General features: G+C 56.6%; 2 protein-coding genes across 2 annotated transcripts; one reads left to right on the top strand and one right to left on the bottom strand.

Annotated features, from left to right (window-relative positions):
* The first annotated feature begins 4,016 nt into the window (after window positions 1–4,016).
* SH2D2A (SH2 domain containing 2A) lies at window positions 4,017–10,249 on the top strand. Its single transcript, XM_036398111.1, has 8 exons — window positions 4,017–4,163; window positions 4,695–4,861; window positions 5,003–5,092; window positions 5,806–5,977; window positions 7,443–7,547; window positions 7,606–7,644; window positions 8,332–8,883; window positions 9,826–10,249. The coding sequence occupies exons 1-8, from the start codon at window positions 4,017–4,019 to the stop codon at window positions 9,940–9,942; spliced, it is 1,389 nt and encodes a 462-aa protein (XP_036254004.1). The 3' UTR covers window positions 9,943–10,249.
* Window positions 10,250–10,833: 584 nt separating this feature from the next.
* On the bottom strand, window positions 10,834–20,606 carry PRCC (proline rich mitotic checkpoint control factor). Its single transcript, XM_036398098.2, has 7 exons — window positions 19,948–20,606; window positions 17,788–17,835; window positions 15,848–16,426; window positions 14,212–14,307; window positions 13,192–13,335; window positions 12,827–12,892; window positions 10,834–12,300 (listed from the first exon to the last, which is right to left on the bottom strand). Exons 1-7 carry the CDS (start codon window positions 20,395–20,397, stop codon window positions 12,214–12,216), a joined length of 1,470 nt encoding a protein of 489 aa, XP_036253991.1. The 5' UTR covers window positions 20,398–20,606; the 3' UTR covers window positions 10,834–12,213.
* Window positions 20,607–21,481: the final 875 nt, after the last annotated feature.

Genomic DNA, 21,481 nt, shown 5'->3' with positions numbered 1-21,481 from the left:
CAGACGCTGTCCCCTCTCGCCCCGTGCTTTCCCCATTCCGGTGAGCATCGCAAACAGGAAGCCTGGCGGAGCCACGGGAAACGTGGGAGGCCCTGAAGGTTTTGGGGAGGTGATAAACACGAGAGCAAGCTCCCGGACTGAAGTGATTTCAGCTTTTATTATAAAAAAGAAAAGGGCGAGCAGGAGCGTTCCCATGGAAGGTGCTGCAGCACCGGCGCTGGGTTTTCTTGAGCAGGTGGAGCAGCGCAGCTTCCCTGGGTCAGATTCCTTTTTTATCCTGCTTTTTGTCCCTTTGGATCGGTTTCTGTTTGGATCCTTCATGTGCATGAAGGTTTAAGGCCTTGATTGGCCGTGACAGTTCTGTCCAGGCTGGCTCGTGGTGCACCATACGTGCAGTGCCATATTTCTAATAACTACCCCTTTAACCCCTTTTACAATGTAATAACCAAACTAACAGTACATGCTTAGCAATTTTCAAGTATTTTCCAACAGTTTCTGACCTGTTTTTAACAGAGGGACTTTCTGTAGGTGGAGGGAGCCAGGGCTGCCAGGGGGCACTGGGCACCAGCCCAGGGTTTGCAGAGTCACCACACAGCTCAGCTTTGGGAATCCTAAATTTTAAGGATTTTAATCCTCAAAATCTGAGGGGTTTGGGAAAGTTGCAAAAGGCAGCCTCAGAAACAGCAGAACTAAGTGATAACCATAAAATTTGTCAGCAAAAAATGATACAAGAAATGGAAAGTGAGGACAAATAGAGCAATGGTTTGTGTATTGATCCTTGTTTAAAATAACTCCCTAAGCTGCAGAAAAAGTGTATCTAGAGAGATATTAGGAAGTTCTTAGTGAGATATTAGGAAGGTTGAAGCTTAATAATGGAGCTCTGTGCATTGTATCTCAAGGCTTACAAGCAGGAATTGTATTGGAAATAAGCAGGCATTGTTTTAACCAAAGGTACGTGTGCTTATGGTGGTTGGATAGAACTGCTGTCAATGTGCTCCTGCTTTGTGTGATTGGTCAAAAAACTTTTAAAGTGAGCTGTAACATTGAGTTCTTTGTCTACTACCAAAAATGTAAACTGCTGACATCTTCCCATTATCACAACCATGTAATGAGACCAATACCAAAAAAGAAAACAGCTCAAAGCAAACTCCTCAACCGTCCCATCCCATTTGTAATTTATAAATAAACCCCCAACAAACAACACCCCCCCATCCCTGTCCCAGTGCCATGCCAGACCCTGCCCTAATCCCTGCCCCTATTCCCAACCCATGGGATGCAGCAGGGGCTGGCACTGCCCTGGGGCTGGCACTGCCCTGGGGCTGGCACTGCTCTGGGGCTGGCACTGCCCTCGCCCTGCTCCAGCTGGAGCCTGGCACCACCGGGGCGAGAGTGGCAGAGGACACATGGTGGCACAGCCACAGCGTTGGCAGCTCGGCTGCTGCCCCAGAACGGCCCAGAACAGCCCAGCTCTGGCACCCGGAGTCTGAGGAAGGGGATGGTGCAGGATTGCACCATGCAAGGATTGAATCCTGGCTCATGGTGTGAGCCTGGGCCTGCTGAGCCTGCTCTGCTGTCCCCTCTGATCTCTGCTGTCCCCTCCCTGCTCTGCTGTCCCTCCTGATCTCTGCTGTCCCCACCAAGCTCTGCTATCCCAAATGATCTCTGCTGTCCCCTCTGCTGTCCCCACTGATCTCTGCTGTCCCCTCAGCTGTCCCCACCAAGCTCTGCTATCCCCACTGATCTTTGCTGTCCCCTCTGCTGTCCCCACCAAGCTCTGCTATCCCCAGTGATCTCTGCTGTCCCCACCAAGCTTTGCTGTCCCCTCTGCTGTCCCCACCAAGCTCTGCTGTCCCCACTGATCTTTGCTGTCCCCTCTGCTGTCCCCACTGATCTTTGTTGTCCCCTCTGCTGTCCCCACCAAGCTCTGCTATCCCCACTGATCTCTGCTGTCCCCTCAGCTGTCCCCACCAAGCTCTGCTGTCCCCACTGATCTTTGCTGTCCCCTCTGCTGTCCCCACCAAGCTTTGCTGTCCCCTCCGAGCTCCGCTCTCCCTGTGCCCATCAGTGGCAGGTGCCAGGATGCAGACAGGACAGGAGGGACAATGACACCTTTGCAGGCTTGGACGTGCCGGTGGCCAGCCGGCCTCAGTGCTCTCCTCGCCACAGCCCAGCCTGTCCCGAGGCTGCCGCTGTCACCTGGCTGTCACCGCAGGGCCACCATGCCACCTTCCTGTGACGTTTCCCCATCACATGAAGCCTCTTGCAGCTTTGGTCGCTGCTTCCTGCCTGTGGCCGGCAGCAGAGGCAGAGCAGAGCAGGGCAGCGGGGCTGCCTCACCCTGCCTGTCCCCTGCTTGTCCCCTGCTTGTCCCCTGCTTGTCCCCTGCTTGTCCCCTGCCTGTCCCCTGCCTGTCCCCTGTTTGTCCCCTGCTTGTCCCCTGCCAGTCCCCTGCTTGTTCCCTTCCTGTCCCTTGCCTGTCCCCTGCCTGTCCCCTGCCTGTCCCCTGCCTGTCCCCTGCTTGTCCCCTGCTTGTTCCTTTCCTGTCCTGCTCGTCCTCCTGCTCATTCTCTGCCTGTCCCCTTCCTGTCCCCCTGCCCATCCTGCTTGTCCCCTGCCCATCCCCTCCCCATCCTGCCTGTCCCCTGCCCGTCCTGCCCATCCCCTGCCTGTCCTGCCCATCCCCTGCCTGTCCTGTCCATCCCCTGCCCGTCCTGTCCATCCCCTGCCCGTCCTGCCTGTCCCCTGCCTGTCCCCCTGCCCGTCCTGCCCATCTCCTGCCTGTCCCCTGCTCATCCCCTGCCCCTGCATCACCAGCCACAGACACTGAGCAGAGGTAGGAGCTTGGGCTGGGGGCTGGGCTTGGGTTTGGGGGCTGGGGTTGGGTTTGCAGCAAGGCCAAGGAGTGAACCCTGAGCAGGGGACGCTGGACAGGCAGTGCAGGGACGTCCCCCTGCCCAAAGGCAGGACAAAAGGCACATTAATGGGGTGAAAAGAGAGGGATTGTGGTCCCCTGCCCACGCCAGCCCTTCCAGCCAGATCTTATCCTCTCCAAAGGGGGAAGTTCAGCCCGGAACTGTCTCACAGAGCAAAACCTCCAGCCCGTTTCAGGGCTGATCTGACTCGTTCCCACCTCAGCACTGCAGGGTTTCAGAGGCACATCCTGCCCCAGGGAGCAAATCCCCCCCAGCTGCCCCTCCAAAGCAGCTGGGGGAGCAGGGCTGAGCCCCCCAGCCCTGGCCAGCACCCCTGGGGGATGCACAGCGAGCTGGGGACAGTGGCATTGTCCCCAACAGCCTGACCTGGGCAGGAGCTGACCCCGATTCTCCTTCCCAGCACTCCCTGAGCTGGGTTAGTGCAGTTTGGGGTGTTTTGTTTCTCTTTGTCAACAGCTTCCTCACTTTCCCCTGCCTGCAGGGGTGCAGGGCTGGGCTGGGCACTGCTGTGGGTTAAAGGTGCAGTTGGGGTGCCTTTGCTGCATCCCCTTGAAAAGGTGGCTGGGTCCCCTCGCTCTCAGAAAAGGTGGCTGGGTCCCTCTTCCTCTCAAACAAGCCTGGACCCACTCCTCTGACTCAGCTTTGCCTCCCAGATCCAAGCAGCCCCAGCATCTTCCACCCCCTCAAGCATCTGCTGGGCATTAACGTTGTTTTGCTGGGTGTTGGCAGCTCAGGGTCAAGCTCAAGGTCCCTCAGGAGCTGCTCAGCCTCTCCCTCACCTTCCCAGGGCTGAGCTGACACACTGAGGCCTTCGGAGGGGCAGGAGGATTCACATGCTCCCTGCTGAGCTCCTCCCCACCTACATCAGTGTCCCCCCTTCTCCTCTGGGGTGCCAAAGTCACTGTCCCCCGTCCCCCCCCCCCATTTTACAGCCTGGGGAGGATCAGGGTGCTGAGCCTGATCTTGGGGAGCACAAGGTGAAGGTGATGGTGACAGCAGGGCCTGTGGGGGTGTCTTGGAGCCCCCCAGTGCTCTCCCCTGCCCTGAGCCTTTTCCTCCCCTCTCCCTGGCACAGGGCACTCCATGGATGACGAGCGACCCCTCTTCAGCACCTTCAAGCCCCTCGGTGAGGACAGCACAGCCAGAGCCAAGGCAGCGCCCAGCAGCACCCCCAGCCAGCCCCAGGGGGCTTCAGAGCAGCCCCCAGGATGGCCCAGCAGACACAGCAGGGTAGGACACGGGGACAGCAGATATGGCAGGGTAGGACACGGGGACAGCAGATATGGCAGGGTGGGACATGGGGACAGCAGCCATGGCAGGGTGGGACATGGGGACAGCAGCCATGGCAGGGTAGGACATGGGGACAGCAGCCATGGCAGGGTGGGACATGGGGACAGCAGACACAGCAGGGTAGGACACGGGGACAGCAGATATGGCAGGGTAGGACACGGGGACAGCAGATATGGCAGGGTAGGACATGGGGACAGCAGACACAGCAGGGTAGGACACGGGGACAGCAGCCATGGCAGGGTAGGACACGGGGACAGCAGATATGGCAGGGTGGGACATGGGGACAGCAGCCATGGCAGGGTAGGACACGGGGACAGCAGACACGGCAGGGTGGGACACGGGGACACCAGGGTGGGCACAGCCCAGCTCACCCTCCCAGTGCTCCCACGCCCTCTGGGGCTGCACTGGCAGCTGAACGTCCTTTGCTGTGTGTCCTCCCCTGAGCTCCCGGTGCTGTCCCCGTCCCCTCAGGTCCCCCCAGGTTTCCGGCCAGCCCCGGCAGCCCAGTCCCTGCCCGAGGATGAGGAGAGGGTGGCGCTGCGGGCCCGCACCAGGCTGTGGTTCGAGCAGACGCAGGCACAGAGGCTGGGGCCCGAGGGGGAGCTGCCCTCGTGGTTCCACGGCTTCATCAGCCGCAGGTGAGGCAGGGAGGGCAGGGTGGGGAGCAGGGGGTGGGTTCAGCCCGGTGTCCCCTCCCTGGGCTCCCAGCCAGGGAGCTGCAGCCCTGCATCGCAGGGAGGGGATGAGCTCGGACGGCTCGGTGTCATCCATTCCTGCAGGGAGGCAGAGGAGCTGCTGCAGGATCAGCCCCTGGGCTGCTTCCTGGTGCGCTTCAGCGAGAGCACCGTGGGCTTCGTGCTGTCCTACAGGTGAGCAAAGACATGGCCTGGCTGAGGAGGGGCGGCCAGCTCAGGTCCCTCCTGGCTGCTGTGCCATTCTGTGCCATGCCATGCCGTGCCATGCCATGCCGTGCCATGCCGTGCCGTGCCATGCTGTGCCGTGCCATGCCATGCTGTGCCATGCCGTGCCATGCCATGCTGTGCCATGCTGTGCCATGCCGTGCCATGCCATTCCATGCCATGCCGTGCCATGCTGTGCCATGCTGTGCTGTCCTACAGGTGAGCAAAGCTGCGGCCCTGGCTGAGGAGGGGCGGCCAGCTCAGGCCCCTCTTGGCCGTGCCATGCCGTGCCATGCCGTGCTGTGCATACTGTGCCATGCTGTGCCATGCCATGCCGTGCATTCCGTGCTGTGCCATGCCATGATGTGCTGTGTCGTGCTATGCTGTGCTGTGCATGCTGTGCCATACCATACCATGCCATGCCATGCCATTCTGTGCCATACCATACCATGCCATGCCATGCCATGCCCTCTCTCCTCCCAGCGGCTGTGCCATGCCATGCTGTGCCGTGCCATGCCATGCCATTCTGTGCCATGCCATGCCATGCCATGCTCTCTCCCCTCCTGGCAGCTGTACCCATGCTGTGCCATGTATACCATGCCATGCCATTCTGTGCAATGCCATGCATACCGTGCCATGCTGTGCCACGCCATGCCATGCCATGCCATGCCATCTCCGGCCAGGGGCAGGGATCGCTGCCGGCACTTTGTCCTGGACCAGCAGCCGGACGGGCGCTATGTGATCCTGGGCGAGCGCAGCGCCCACGCCGAGCTGGCCCAGCTGCTGCAGCACCACAGCACGGCCCCGGTGGCCCCGTACCGAGAGTTCCTCACCGTGGCCCTGCCCTGCACACGGGTGAGTGCCAGCCCCGGGGGCCCTGAGAGACCTGAGAGACCCTGAGAGTGCCTGAGAGACCCTGGGAGCCCCAAGAGCCCCTGAGAGACCCTGAGAGACCCTGAGAGTGCCTGAGAGACCCTGAGAGTGCCTGAGAGACCCTGAGAGTGCCTGAGAGACCCTGAGAGATCCTGAGAGTGCCTGAGAGACCCTGGGAGACCCTGAGAGTGCCTGAGAGACTCTGAGAGACCCTGAGAGACCCTGAGAGTGCCTGAGAGACCCTGAGAGATCCTGAGAGTGCCTGAGAGACCCTGGGAGTGCCTGAGAGTGCCTGAGAGACCCTGAGAGTGCCTGAGAGTGCCTGAGAGTGCCTGAGAGCCCCTGAGAGACCCTGAGAGTGCCTGAGAGACCCTGAGAGATCCTGAGAGATCCTGAGAGATCCTGAGAGATCCTGAGAGTGCCTGAGAGATCCTGAGAGCCCCTGAGAGTGCCTGAGAGACCCTGAGAGTGCCTGAGAGTGCCTGAGAGATCCTGAGAGCCCCTGAAAGCCCCAAGAGCCCCTGAGAGCCCCCAAGAGCCCTGAGAGCTCCTGAGAGCCCCCGAGAGCCCCAAGAGCTCCTGCATATTGGAATATTACCAATATAGCTGGACAGGATGTGCCTGAGCTTGTCTGGCCCTTGCTGCTGAACCAAATAGTGGCACTTTGGTGTTTCACCCCACAGACACTTTTGGCCGGCTGGGTGTGTGGTGTTTCACCCCAGAGACACTTTTGGCTGCTGGGTGTGTGGTGTTTCACCCCACAGACACTTTTGGCTGGCTGGGTGCTGCAGCTGGGCACTGGAGACAAATCCAGGCCTGCAGGAGCTCTGGTGGTGCTGGGATGGAGCTTCCCCCCATAACAGGGGCTGCTCCTGGGGTTTCCCTCTGCCAGAGAAGCTTTGAGGCAATGGTGAAGGAAAGGAGTTGGTTCTGCTGGAGGGTTTGGATCCAGAGCTTTATTCTGGCCCTCAGGCCTCTGAATGCAGCACCAGCTCCAACAGAACTCCCTGAGCCCGTGGCTGCTGCTCCTTTGAACCACGGGGAGAGGGGCAGGGAAGGGGTAGGGAGGCACCAAGCAGGGACAGGAGGGGAGGGACAAAGGGACAAAGGACACCTGGATGGCCCAATGCCCCCCAGGGTTTGAGTCTGCCAATCACTCGATGCCTTCTGGAATGCCAGGAGTGACAGACAGTGCTGGGAGGGGAAAGGAGAGGTGACTGACACACCTGGCAGGGAATTATCAGGGGAGGGACCCAAGGTTCTGAGCTAAACCCTGAAATCACAACACAACACCTGCAGCCATCCGGAGGATTTTCCCAAGGGAAATCCAAGCATCACAAGAGCTGGGGTTGGAAGCCACCCTGGCGAGCAGGAGCACGGAGCCAGCAGCCGGCTGGGTGTGCCCTGAGCACACACCCATCCCGACGGCTCTCTGCTCTCCCCGCAGAAGGACGAGCCCCGAGGGCGGCCACAGCCCCCGGGTGGGGGCGATGCTGCTCATTCCCCAGCGAGCCAAGCAGCGGCCAAGCTCCCGGAGCCTCCCAGAGCTGAGGTAATGGGGCAGGGGGGATGCAGTGACACCCAATCCCAGCCTCACCTGCGCCAGGGAGATAAAAACAGGCAGGGGGGATGGAGGCACTGCGCAAGAACAGGATGGGAGAGGAGGGGAGGGATGCAGTGACAGCCACTCCCACCCTCACCTGTGCCAGGGAGGATGGAGGCACTGCCCAAGGACAGGATGGGGCAGGGGGATGCAGTGACAGCCACTCCCACCCTCACCTGTGCCAGGGAGGATGGAGGCACTGCCCAAGGGCAGCATGGGAGGGATGCAGTGACAGCCACTCCCACCCTCACCTGTGCCAGGGGGATGGAGGCACTGCCCAAGGACAGAATGGGGTAGGGGGATGCAGTGACAGCCACTCCCACCCTCACCTGTGCCAGGGGGGATGGAGGCACTGCCCAAGGACAGGAGGGGAGGGGAGGGATGCAGTGACAGCCACTCCCACCCTCACCTGTGCCAGGGAGGATGGAGGCACTGCCCAAGGACAGAATGGGGCAGGGGGATGCAGTGACAGCCACTCCCACCCTCACCTGTGCCAGGGGGGATGGAGGAACTGCCCAAGGGCAGCATGGGAGGGATGCAGTGACACTCACTCCCACCCTCACCTGTGCCAGGGGGGATGGAGGCACTGCCCAAGGACAGGATGGGGCAGGGGGATGCAGTGACACTCACTCCCACCCTCACCTGTGCCAGGGGGGATGGAGGCACTGCCCAAGGGCAGCATGGGAGGGATGCAGTGACAGCCACTCCCACCCTCACCTTTCCCTGTCCCATCTCCCCCCAGGCTCCGCCGTCTCTCCCTGCCAAGAGCAGCTCCCGGGGCGCGGCTCGGGGGCTGCAGAGCCCCTCCAGCAGCGCGGCAGCCCCCGAGGCTCCCTATGCCCAGGTGCACAAGGAACCCGCCCGCCCCGAGCCCCCCGAGGCCAAGTACCAGCAGCTCATGTGCTTCCACGTCTACGCTGATCCCCGTGAGGAGATCGACCCCAGCCCTACCAAACCCCAGGAGCCCATCCCAGGGGGACCCCCCACCCCAGGGGGACCCCCCACCCCTGAGGGGCCCATCCCCTTCTATGCCATGGCCCGCGGCTGGAGCCCCCGTGGCAGCCCCGAGGAGAACATCTACTCCGAGGTGGCCCTGGCTGGGCAGGATGTGCCTGCCCGGCCCCCCAGAGCCCCCCAAAACGCCTTCTCCACGCTGCCCCCCAAAGGCCGGCCCCACCGCCGGCTGTTCCGCAGCGTTTCCAGCCAGGACTGCAGGAGGAGGCAGCACTCGGCGGCTCCCAGCACGGACAGGGAGGACACAGGAGCTCCCAGCACGGGCACACAGGTGGGTGGGTCCCCAGGGCAGGTGATGGCTCCAGAGCTCAGCCCCAACACGAGTCCTGGAGTCTGAGGGATCGGGGTTTGCTCCACACCAGGAGCACAGGGAACCTGGAATGGTTTGGGTTGGAAAGAAACCCATCCTATTTCACCCCCTGCCAGGGGCAGGGACACCTTCCATGATGCTCCAAGTCCTGTCCAACCTGGCCTGGAACACTCAGGGATGGGGCAACCACAGCTTTTCTGGGCAACTTGTGCCAGGGCCTCATCACCCTCACAGAGAAGAATTCCTCCCCAATATCCCACCTAACCCTGCCCTCTGGCACTGGGAAGCCATTCCTTTGCAATATCCCATCCATCCCTGGCAGTGGGAAGGAATTCCTCCCCAATATCCCACCTAACTCTGGTAGTGGGAAGAAATTCCTTCCCAATATCCCATCCATCTCAAGCAGTGGGAGGCCATTCCTTCCCAATATCCCATCCATCCCTGCCCTGTGTACTGGCAAGAATTCCTTCCCAATATCCCACCTAACCCTGCCCTCTGGCACTGGGAAGCCATTCCTTTGCAATATCCCATCCATCCCTGGTAGTGGGAATAATTCCTCCCCAATATCCCACCTAACTCTGGTAGTGGGAAGAAATTCCTTCCCAATATCCCATCCATCTCAGGCAGTGGGAGGCCATTCCTTCCCAATATCCCACCTATCCCTGCCCTGTGCACTGGCAAGAATTCCTTCCCAATATCCCACCTAAGCCTGCCCTCTGCACTGAGAATTCCTTCCCAATATCCCCCCTATCCCTGGCAGCAGGAAACCATTCCCCCTTGTCCTGTCACTCCAGGTCCTTACAAAAACTGGGTCCCTGTCCCAAAGCCAAGGGCTGGGAGGGTGAAAACCCAACCCTGTGCTGTTTCCTGGCTCTCAATTCCCTCTCTCTGGGAATCCCCCAGGTTGTCCTGAGCCCTGAGCTGGAGCTGGATGACCCCGTGTACAGCAGGAGCACACCCAGGGACCTGCACCCCACGGCTGAGAATGTGTACGAGCAGCTGCCTGGGGACTGCCCCTAAACCACCTGGACAGCACCTGGCTCCCAGGCAGGAGGAACCTCAGCCTCCCCCTCACTGCAGGAAGCCCTTGGCCCTGGGAGGAGCTCCAAGGCTGCTGTTGGCCCCAGCTGGCAGTGCCAGCCTGCTCCTCCAGCTTCCCAACCCTGCTGGACAGCACAGGGGGAGCCTTACCCTACCCATGAACACATTCCAGGAGACTTCTGGTAATAAAACGAGGGGAAAAGGCTGTTACAGGAAAAACAGGGATGAGTTTGGCACAGTTGGTGGAGGCAGTTGGATATTAAATTGGTCAGAAACTGGGAAAAAGGCTACAGGTTACAGGAAAAACAGGGATGGGTTTGGCACACTTGGTGCATGCAGTGGGATATTAAATTGGTCAGAAATTGCAGTGATGCTACACCGAACCTCCCCAGCCTACAGCCAACACTCCAAGCCCTGCCTGCTTCCTCAGCCACAAAATCTGGGATGACACCACTGTCCCAGGGCTGTCCTGTGAGGCTCCCAGCCCAACAGGAGCGGGGAACCAGGATGGCCAAAGCCATGGCTTGGAGGGGAAAGGAGGGTTGGGGGACTGTAGCTGTTTAATTTCTGGGCAAATTCACTTCTGACCTTTCACAGACCTGAATTTTGTTGCTCTCAGAGGGCTGAAAGTGGAACACAAGGCCTTGGAACTTCCCTTGGTGCTAAACCCAAGCCATAACCCCAATGAGAAATGGAAAGGGGAACGTGGCAGTTCCAGCCCCCACACTGCAAAATCCCCAGGCCAAGAGGGTACCTGGATGAGGATCTGAGCCCCTGGTGATGGAAACAGGGCTGGGTGTGCTCATTTAGAAATATGTTCCTTCAGCAAATCTCTTCTGGGAGGATTTCACTGTACATACAAGATAGGAATAAATTACTCAACAGTAACTTTATTCTGATCATTCAAATACTCAAAACAGGCTCTTCAAAATACTAAACATACAGGGAGCTAAACTAAAAATGAGATTAGTTTAAAATGTTCTAAGAAAAGACTTCAGTCATGGGGGTTTGCCTGTTTTTAAGAGATACCATGGGAGAAAAACCACCTCTTGGGAGTTCTTCTTACCAGAATAACAAATATTGGCCATTTGAGCCAAATAAAGCCCAGATTGGTGGGAATATAAGTTAAATACCCAGGCCAGCTCTCTGCTCCCTTCAGCATCACATGCTTTGGTGAACAACAAAGTGATGCCACAGATTTGGATCCATGGATTGGGCCAGCAGAGCTGCACAGGATTTGCAGTCGCATCACCTTGAGAGAATTCCTTAAATAAAATAAAAAAAAAGGTTTGATTTGAAGAAATTAGGGCTGGGCAGTCTCCTCTTCCCAGCCAGGAGGGTAAAGTCAACACTTAATTGAAACAGAATTGATACAAACAAGCTGGGGAAAAAAAAAATTACAGTTGGCAGCTGTCCTCTGTGTGTGCCCAGAGGAAAGTGCAGAGCTCAGTCCCAGGCAGCCACACGAGGGACACTCACTTTGATGAGTCTGAGAACAGCCTGGGGCAGGACAGGAGGCCTTGGGCTGGGGGAGAAGGAAAGAGGAGGAAAAAGGAAGGACAATGTACATGCACACGTGGCTCAGGGGAACCCAAAGCCCTGAGTGTGCCAGGCAGGAGAACCTCCCCTCCATGTGTGGTGCTTCCCCTGGCACAGGCTCTGAGCTGCACGAGGGTGTCCCCTCAGCACGGCTCAGCCTGTGGAGCCCAGAGAGAAAACACCCAATTAAAAACCAGGATATCAAAATTATTCAAAATTATCGACATGAGAGGAGTGCTGGAGCAGCCCAGACACGAGCAAACAGCTGTGAGGACACCTTAAAGGTAAGGACCAAAATAAAAATTCCAAAGCCAGGCTTGCTCTTGGAACTCACCGTGTTTTAGAAAGGAAAATGACATTCTCAATGCACAGCAAGTCCAAGAGAGGAGCAAAGTGGGAACTGGGAGTTTATTGAGCCTCTGCTGAAGGGTCAGGAGGCCCAGCCTGTTCCCTCAGGCCAGGAGCTGCAGCCTCACACCCAGCACGTTCCCTGCGGTGCCTCGGGACCGTCCTTGGCCGGTGGGAACCTTCCACATTTACAAGGAGGGAGGGGAAGGATTAACAGCTGGAGTTCCAGGACCTGCTTGCAATGCCCCTTCTTCCTGCCAGGCCAGGGAGTGCAGTGTCCTCCCAGCCCCATGCTGGGGCCTGGCTGATCTCCAGGAGCCCAGCAGACACCGGACACAGCAGCCAAAAAGCAGGACAGATGTGTCAGAATCCATACTTGGCTTGAGTCTGCCTTCTGCTGAGCTTGTTTTCAGACCATGTGTTTTTCAGTTCCAGCTCCCTCTCCTTGGCCTGCAGAGATGGAGAGGATGCTGTTAAAGCCTCTGTGTTTCAGTGACTCAGCAGCATTCCTGCCTCATGTGGATTAGGGAGCCCTTCAGCCAGAAGCCTCTGTTACAGGGCTTTGCACAATCATCCTGACAGAGGCCTGGATTAATTGGGAATGCACAGGCATTTCATTGATGCTGAAAAGCAGCTTCTCGTGGGGACAGGGGTTTGCACAATCATCCTGACAGAGGCCTGGATTAATTGGGATGCACAGACATTTCATTGATGCTGAAAAGCAGCTTCTCGTGGGGATGGGCTCAGCAGCCAAGCCCGGGGCAGAATCCAGGACAGGATCCCAGGGCCTCAGAACGTGCAGGAAGGGCAAAGCAAAGCTGAAATCTCAGGGCTGGGATCCCCTCAGAGCCAGGACTCACTTCTGGCCACACTGGGTCTCACCAGGGGCTTCTCAGGGACAGCCCCTGGCACCCCAGCCTTATGTTGCCCTGCAGTTCTGCTGGATCAGTTCACACACCACAGGGAGGTCACTCACCTGGTGGATCAGGTATGTGATCTGGTGTTTTCTCCTCTGCTGTCCTGTGGGCTGATCTCCTTTTTTCTGGAAAAGCAGAAAGAGGTGAAGTGTTCAGCCTGGAGAGGTGCTTGGACAGCAAACCAAGACCAGGGCCTGCACAGAGCCATCCCAAGCAGCATTTGTTCCCCATTAAACTGCAGATTCCTGGGGCTGCAGCACTTCCTGGCTGGCCCTCCCCAGCCACATGCTGTGTTCTGAGGAACTCCACTGGTCTCACATGTCATCATTTCCCCTCCCTGCTGAGTGCCCAGCACCCAGCACAGCTCCAGCAGGATTTAGGCACTGAGCAGAGGCTCCAGGCACAGCCCTCACCCTCCACCCACCTTGCTGAATGACTTCATGGTCTTCTCCTCTGTCAAGGATTTGGTCAGCCACTGCTGGGCCCCGCTCAGCTGGTCGTCACCTTTGATGTCCACAAAGTTGATCTCCTCCCTCCCACGATTCCTCTTGCCCTGCAGACGTTTGAACTGAAGGCAGAACAGAAGAGTTGGAATTACACCCAGCACTGACCTGACACCAGGCACAGCTAACAGTTTTTCAGCTGGGGTTTTGATCTTTTGGAGATTTCCAGTGTGCTGGACATCAGAATATCTAAAACTACTTAGCATGAAGGTTTTAATTTCATTTTCCTATGCAGAAAGCAGCATTTGCTGCTGCTTCCATGCAGTGCCCATCCCCTGTGCTGGCATCTCCAATCCTAGGGTCAGTTTGGGGCCCCTCATGACAAGAAAGAGATTGAGGAGCTGGAGCATGTCCAGAGAAGCAAACAAAGCTGGGGAAGGGGCTGGAGCACCAGGGGAGGCTGAGGGGGCTCAGGGGGACAATCTGGCCATGCACAAGTCCCTGACAGGAGGGGACAGCCAGTGAGCTCTGCTCCCAGGGAACAGGGACAGGACACTAGAAAATGGCCTCAAGGAGTGCCAGGGTTAGATGAGGGTGGACACAGGGAATATTCCTCCACCCCAAGGGTTGTCCAGCCCTGGCACAGGCTGCAGTGGTGAAGTCCCCACCTCCAGAAGGATTTAAAAGCCACAGGGATGTGGCACTTGGGGACGTGGTTTAGTGGTGGCCTTGGCAGTGCTGGGTGATGGTCCTGGGGACCTTTTCCAACCTCAACAATTGATTCTATTCTGTGCTTATGGGGCTGCAGACCCAGCTGGAGCAGGAGCCCACACGTGCCCACAACACAGCACAGGCCCCCCCAGAAAAACCACCCAGCCCAAAGCCCTGGAAACCCAGGCTGTGCTGGAGGGCAGGAGAGTGGCTGCCAAGAGGCTCCTGAGCTCTGGCAGAGCTCCAAGCCAAATTCCACAGAATCTGGGGACAGAAAATCAGGTGCCAACCGCTTCGTCGTCGATGAAGGAGGAGTCGGTGCTGGTCTCCTGTGGTGAGGCCTGGGCTGGTTCCACCTCAGGGTAGTACCCACTGCTGTAGTAATCCTGGCAGGGAAACAGGGAAATGGAAACCAGTTTGGCACGAGAGCAATCCTGGAGTGGCACCAGGCACAGACTGCCCTGTGGGCTGAGCCCATCAGAGGGACAAAGCAACAAATGCTCTGAGGGACCTCTCACAAGGAATGACAGGACAAGGGGAATGGCTTCCCACTGCCAGAGGGCAGGGATGGATATTGGGAAGGAATTCTTCCCTGAATTCTTCCCTTGCAATGAGGTCCTGGCACAAGCTGCCCAGAGTAGCTGGGGCTGGCCCATCCCTGGAAGTGCTCAATGCCAGGTTGGACAGGGCTTGGAACAACCTGGGATAGTGGAAGGTTGGAACCCTGGGACTGGATGGGCTTTAAGGTCCTTTCCAACCCAAAGCAGTCTGGGATTCTATTTATTGGAATTCTATTTATTAAAATTCTATTTATTAGAATTCTATTTGTTAGAATTATTAGAAACAACCAGAGCTCAGACACCAGCTCCAGTGAGCCCTGACTCTGCACCCTCACATGCAGGGCATTTTCACAGGAGTGCAGCTGTTAAACATCTGTCTGGCAAAGCACATCTGCAGCTCTCATGCTGTAGGAATGCCCTTGGGCGTGGTGCTGTGGCTCCCTGTCCCAGATAGCTTGGGCTGGATTACCTGCCCTGTGCCCCAAGCAGCTCACAAAGGCTGGATTACCTGTCCCATGTCCCAGGTACCTCACATAGCCTGGATTACCTGCCCTGTGTCCCAGGTACCTCACACAGGCTGCATTCCCTGCCCTGTGTCCCAGGTATCTCACACAGGCTGCATTCCCTGCCCTGTGTCCCAGGTATCTCACACAGGCTGCATTCCCTGCCCTGTGTCCCAGGTACCTCACACAGGCTGCATTCCCTGCCCTGTGTCCCAGGTACCTCACACAGCCTGGATTACCTGCTCAGGTACCTCACACAGGCTGGATTACCTGCCCCAGGTACCTCACACAGCCTGGATTACTTGCTCTGTGTCCCAGGCAGCTCCCAAGGACTGCACTCCCTGCCCAGGCACCTCACACAGGCTGCATTCCCTGCCCCATGTCCCAGGTAGCTCCCAAGGGCTGCATTCCCTGCCCTGTGTCCCTGATACCTCACACAGCCTGGATTACCTGCTCTGTGTCCCAGGTACCTCACACAGGCTGAACTCCCTGCCCCATGTCCCAGGTACCTCATACAGGCTGCATTCCCTGCTCTGAGCCCCAAGCAGCTCACACAGGCTGGATTACCTGTCCAGATACCTCACACAGGCTGCATTCCCTGCCCTGAGCCCCAAGCAGCTCACAAAGGCTGCATTCCCTGCCCAGGCACCTCACACAGGCTGCATTCCCTGCCTTGTGTCCCAGGCATCTCACACAGGCTGCATTCCCTGCCTTGTGTCCCAGGCACCTCACACAGGCTGCACTCCCTGCCCAGGCACCTCACACAGGCTGCACTCCCAGCAGCAGCACCCAGTACCCAACTGGAGCCACTCACTCACGCAGCTGCTCAGAGCCCTCCTCTCCCCTCTGGCCAACAAACCCACCTGGTAGTAGCCCCCAGGCTCTCCATAGGCAGGGGGGAACTGCCCATAGGGCTGGCTGCCGTAGTCCTCAGTGGCTTTGGGTGCCCAGCTGTGCTGAACTCCACTGGAGCCCACTCCTGTCTTGAACTCCAGCGGGGCGTTAGCAGCCGCGTCCTGGAACTGCGGCTGCGGCTCCGTGCCGGGAGGAGGCTCCTCCGAGCCCGGGTACAGGTAGGGCTCGGTGCCCACGGTGCCAGCGGTGCCAGGCTCGCTCCTGTCGGACAAGGAGAAGTAGTTCTCTGGCTGCAGCTCCTCGTCGCTGTCCTCCTCCTCCTGGGTGATCTGCTTGGTTACCTGCAGCGCCGCGCTCTTGGCCGCCGCCTTGATGGCCGACGGCGACGGCGTGGTGGGCACGGCCGGCTTGGGCACGGCTTTGGGTTTGGAGGAAGAGCTCGGGGTCTTGGCAGGCTTGGAGTCAGAGGAGTTTTCTCCTGCTTTCCTGGAGAAGGCGTAGGGCAGGAGCAAGCGATTGGTCTCTTTCACTGGCGTGTTTTTGGGCTGAGGGAGCAGAGCGGACAAACCGGAGCCTTCGCCGCGTCCCTGGTGATGTCCACGCAGGACAAATGGATCACAGAAAGAAAAGAGGGAGATTATTCACTTTTCATGACTTCCTGACAGTTATCCGCCTCAATTCTAACACTTCTTGTGGGTTTCTCGCCACTTGGTCACTCTGCACTGCATAAAAAGCCAGAGGGGTTTTGAAGGGAAATGTCAATGTTGCAAATATCTGCCCAATTCCCAAATGAATGCCTCTTTAGCCAAGACTTAAACTGCTGAGAGTGCCCAAAAGAAAGGACTTGAAAACCCACAGGATTTCAGGAATATCCCTAAAGGGAGGTGATCTGTGTGGACAAATGGATCCCAGAAAGAAAAGAAGGAGATTATTGACTTTTCATGACTTCCTGACAGTTATCCCCCTCAATTCTAACACTTCTTGTGGGTTTCTCACCTCTTGGTCACTCTGCACTGCATAAAAAGCCAGAGGGGTTTTGAAGGGAAATGTTGAAAATATCTGCCCAATTCCCAAATTAATGCCTCTTTCACCAAGACTTAAACTGCTGAGAGTGCCCAAAAGAAAGGACTTGAAAACCCACAGGATTTCAGGAATATCCCTAAAAGGGGGTGATCAGTGTGGACAAATGGATCCCATAAAGAAAAGAAGGAGATTATTGACTTTTCATGACTTCCTGACAGTTATCCTCCTCAATTCTAACATTTCTTGTGGGTTTCTCACTGCTTGGCCACTCTGCACTGCATCATGTTATGCATTATGCATATGTTAAATGTTACAAATATGTTAAGCATTATGCATATGTTAAATGTTACAAATATGTTAAGCATTATGCATATGTTAAATGTTACAAATATCTGCCCAAGGTGATCAGAGTGGACAAATGGATCACAGAAAGAAAAGAGGGAGATTATTCACTTTTCATGACTTCCTGACAGTTATCTCTCCCAATTCTAACACTTCTTGTGGGCTTCTCACCTCTTGGCCACTCTGCACTGCATAAAAAGCCAGAGGGGTTTTGAAGGGAAATGTGAATGTTGCAAATATCTGCCCAATTCCCAAATTAATGCCTCTTTAGCCAAGACTTAAATTGGTGAAGGTGCCCAAAAGAAAGTGTGGGAATTCTTAAAATCAGAGAGTTTGAGGAAAGGTGTAAAGGTAGGGCAATATTTTTGTTTTATTCCTGGGGGGAAATAAAAAGGTAAAAAATGTATTTATTTCAATGTTTTTTTCATGGGAGGCAAAAAAAATTACTTGGAAACCCATGGGATTTTAGGAATATCCCTAAAGCTATGAGGTGATCAGAGTGGTTGATTTACACAAGTGGAAGGCCAAGAATCAAACACTTTTTCCCAGGAAAATTTTTTAACCAAGTGCCCTTGTTATTTACCTGAAGAGTATTTTTTTTCTTTGCTGGTTCATCTTCCTCTGAATCTGACTGAGAGAGAAAACCAGAGCTCAGAACAATTTGAGACAGCAAACTAAAAAAAGTTATGTTAATAAATCCCAGGAAAATAAACCCAAAGGGAGGGAAGAAGTGCAGGTGCACAGCTACAGGTCAGGGGCAAACAACAACAGAGTTACTGGAGGGGAAGCACAAACCACACAAAGGATGCAAAATTCACTGCAGGGATACAGAGAATTGTTCCAAATAATGCTGAAATTGCTAAATATGTGGTTAAAACTTGTGTGGGAAGCCTGGTTGGCAGCAGAAAAGGTATCTTTATAATTTCATGGCTCCTCAGAGAACTTGGAAGAGGCAGCAGGGATTGAGGGCTTGTGCCAGTTTGCCTCCAAATCATAAACCAGGGAAAGACAAGGAATGTGCATAAATAAAGAGAGTTGGGAGTGATTGTAAACCCACTGCTGGTAGGGGAGAGAGGAGATACTGGAGCATCTCCAGGGGGTGAACTACAGCCATGGGAGGGGTTTTAAGGAGAAACAGGGAACAACTGAGGATGTCAGCCACAGCCCAAGGAACCTCCAGGAACCCCAAGTGGGAACTGCTCACACCAGCTCCACTTTAAGGTACTTTTTGTCCCTTCCAAATTCATCTGCTCAACAGTGAGAACCTGCAGATTGTGTGGTCACAGCAGAGCACAGAGAGGGCCGAGGCAGGAACAGATCCCTGCTCATTCCAGCTGCCTGGAATCCCAGCACACTGCTGCAAGGAGGGACTGGGATATCCCTCGCCCCTCTGTCCCAAAGGCTGAGCCTCCAAAACTGGGATATCCCTCGCCCCTCTGTCCCAAAGGCTGAGCCTCCAAAACATTCCAGCTGCCTGGAATCCCAGCACACTGCTGCAAGGAGGGACTGGGATATCCCTCGCCCCTCTGTCCCAAAGGCTGAGCCTCCAAAACTCTGGGATTTGCCAGCCTGGGATGGTTACTGGGAGCAGGAAGGGATGGGGAACCTGTGTCCTCTCCTTCTCTTTCTGTCACCCCCCCAGACACAGCACTGCCTTCACCTGGGCTCCCCCAAATGCTGCCAGGCCACTATTCATGGACACTGTCTATAAATCCACCTGTCCCCATGGAAATGACCCCAAGCTCCCAGGTCAGCTCTTCCCACTGCCACAGGCAGTCCTGTCACACCAAAACCAGCGACACAACCATCACCTCCACATGGCAACAGGCTGGGCCAACCTGGGCTGGTGGAAGCTGTCCCTGCCTGTGGGCACTGTGAACAGGATGAGTTTTAAGGGTCTTTTCCAACCCAAAAACCACTCCAGGTGATGGCTTAAATAAGATATTAGGAAAAAATTATTCTGTGAAGGTGCCAGGAGGCCCTGGCACAGGGTGCCCAGGGAAGCTGTGGATGCCCCTGGATCCTTGGAAGTGTCCAAGGCCAGGTTGGACAGGGTTTGGAGCAGCCTGGGATAGTGGAAGGTGCCCTGCCCATGGCAAGGGAGTGGAACAAGATCGGCATTAAGGTCCCTTCCAAGCCAAACCATTCCATGATTCTGTGACAGTGCTGTCCCAGAGGAAATGAGCAGTGGGGAGAGGATGAAACCTCATCAGCAGGGATCCCCACTTAAAAAACAGATGCAAAGGGACCTGTCTTTCCCTGCTCTCCCTGTCTGGGTTCACAAGCCTGCAAGGCACAGTAATTACAAAACAAACAAACAAACAAACAAACAAAAACCAACCACAAAATTAGAGGGAAATGGTCACCAAAAAGTTTGGAAGACGCCCGAAGCCTTTAGACAAATAAGCAATAAACTGACTGAACAATCCATCACCTGCACAGGAAACAAAAGATGATTTTGGACTGCAACGCCCTGCAGCTCCACATCATCAACTCTTAAACTCCAGGAATAAGAAGGGTGCAGATAATCTGGGTTTGGCTGCATTATGATTATAAATAAGGTTTCTATATCAGTTTGATTCTGCTAAGCGCTTTAGCATTAGGGCAGGCAGCCAGGACAAATCTGCCCGTGGATGACACAACAATAGATCCCGGTAGCTCGGAGTGACAGAGCGAGGGAAGAGCCCCGCTGGGGGGAAGTTTCACCCCCGAAGGGAAGGGCTCGGGTTCGTTCCATACTCACATCCCCCTTGTGCAGCTCGGGCGCCGCGATCCGCACCGGCTCCGTCCTCTTCTTTGGCTTGGGGAGGCCCAAACCCGCCCCGGGGGAGGCAGCGGGGGGCGGGCTGAGGGGGGAGGCGGCGGTGCCCGCGTTCCTGGGGGGCGGCAGGAGGAGCCCCCTGGCCCGGGGGGACTCTGTGACCCCGTCCCCGCTGGCAGCCGGCTCTGGGGGGCTCTCGGCGCCGGCCTGGCCCGGCGGGGCGCTGCCCAAGCCGCTCAGGGTGGGCGGGGGGCCCATGAGGAACGCCGGGGGTACCGCGGGGGCTCTGGGCGGGGGCAGCGCGGCGAAAAGCCCTCGGGATGAGGGCTGCTCGGCTGTGGATGGGGGAGAGTCGGCGGCTTCCTCCTCCTCGCCCGCAGGCTCCTCGGCATCGCTGTCCTCCTCGCTGCTGGCATAGGCCACGAGGGACATGGCCGCGGGGAGGGCGGCCCTTGGCGGGCAGCAGCCGCTACGCGAGGCCGGGGATCCACCCTCCGCGCTAGGCCGCACCGCCGCCGCGCCTTCAGCGCCCGCAGCGGGGAAGAAGGGGCGGGCGGGGGCGAGGCTACGCCGCCATGGCGGCCCCTCCCCGTGCGGCAGCGGAGCCGCGGAGCGAGGAAAGGCGACGGCGGCGGCTCCGCGCTCCCGGTAATGGCTGCCGGCAGCGCCCCGCTGCCCGCGCTGCAGCCGCGCAGGACTACAACTCCCGGCGTGCACCGCGAGCAGCGCTGTGCCCGCCTCCCTGTGTGCCCCGCCGCGAGGCACCACGGGAAATGTAGTCTGTGGTGCCACGCGGCGGGACCGGGACAAGGCCTGGGCACAGCGGTGCTCTCCCCGTTGCCACACTCCCCTGCTGGCACGGTTTGGGCACGATCGGTGCTGCCAGCCCCAAAAAGCTGCTGGACTGGAATTCGGCATCCTGCCCAGGAGCTGGTTTATCCCTCCAGCACTTTGCTGATTTGGGGTTTGACGCCTTTGGCCTCCTTCTGGCTCGTTCTGGCCTTAATAAAGCAATAAACCGGGCTGGAATTTGGGTTCCCAAACAGCCAGGGAAGCGATCTGCAGAGAACTAGCAGCACAAGTAATTGTTATAGGTAATAAATGAAAAAGCTGAATTAATAATAACAATAATAATGAAAGCAAAACGGAGATAAACGAGGAGTGAAGCCTGAACACTGCGTGGTTTGGAGTGCTGTGAAATCCAGCCCCGTCCCACCCCTCCTGGCCTGAGGAGTGTTAAAAATACAGCTTTAAAAATAGGCATGGAGGCCTTGGGGAGCACAGGAGGATTCCAGGAGCTGGGACACACGAGTTCCGTCGTCCCCCGTGTGAAAAATGCGTGTTTTATGATGGGCTTTTCACAAATATTAAAATGAATATTGTATGTGTTATGTTAGAAAGTTATGCTGTATTAATTTCCTTAAATAGTGGGTTAAATATAGTTTTAGGTTATAGCATAATGTTAAAAGAGAAACTATGCTATGTAAGATACTTTTTTAAAGAGAAAAATAAAGTA

Source organism: Molothrus ater, chromosome 29 (genome assembly GCF_012460135.2).
Source record: "Molothrus ater isolate BHLD 08-10-18 breed brown headed cowbird chromosome 29, BPBGC_Mater_1.1, whole genome shotgun sequence".
Classification (NCBI taxonomy): Eukaryota; Metazoa; Chordata; class Aves; order Passeriformes; family Icteridae; genus Molothrus; species Molothrus ater.
This window is presented reverse-complemented; position numbering and strand designations above follow the sequence as displayed.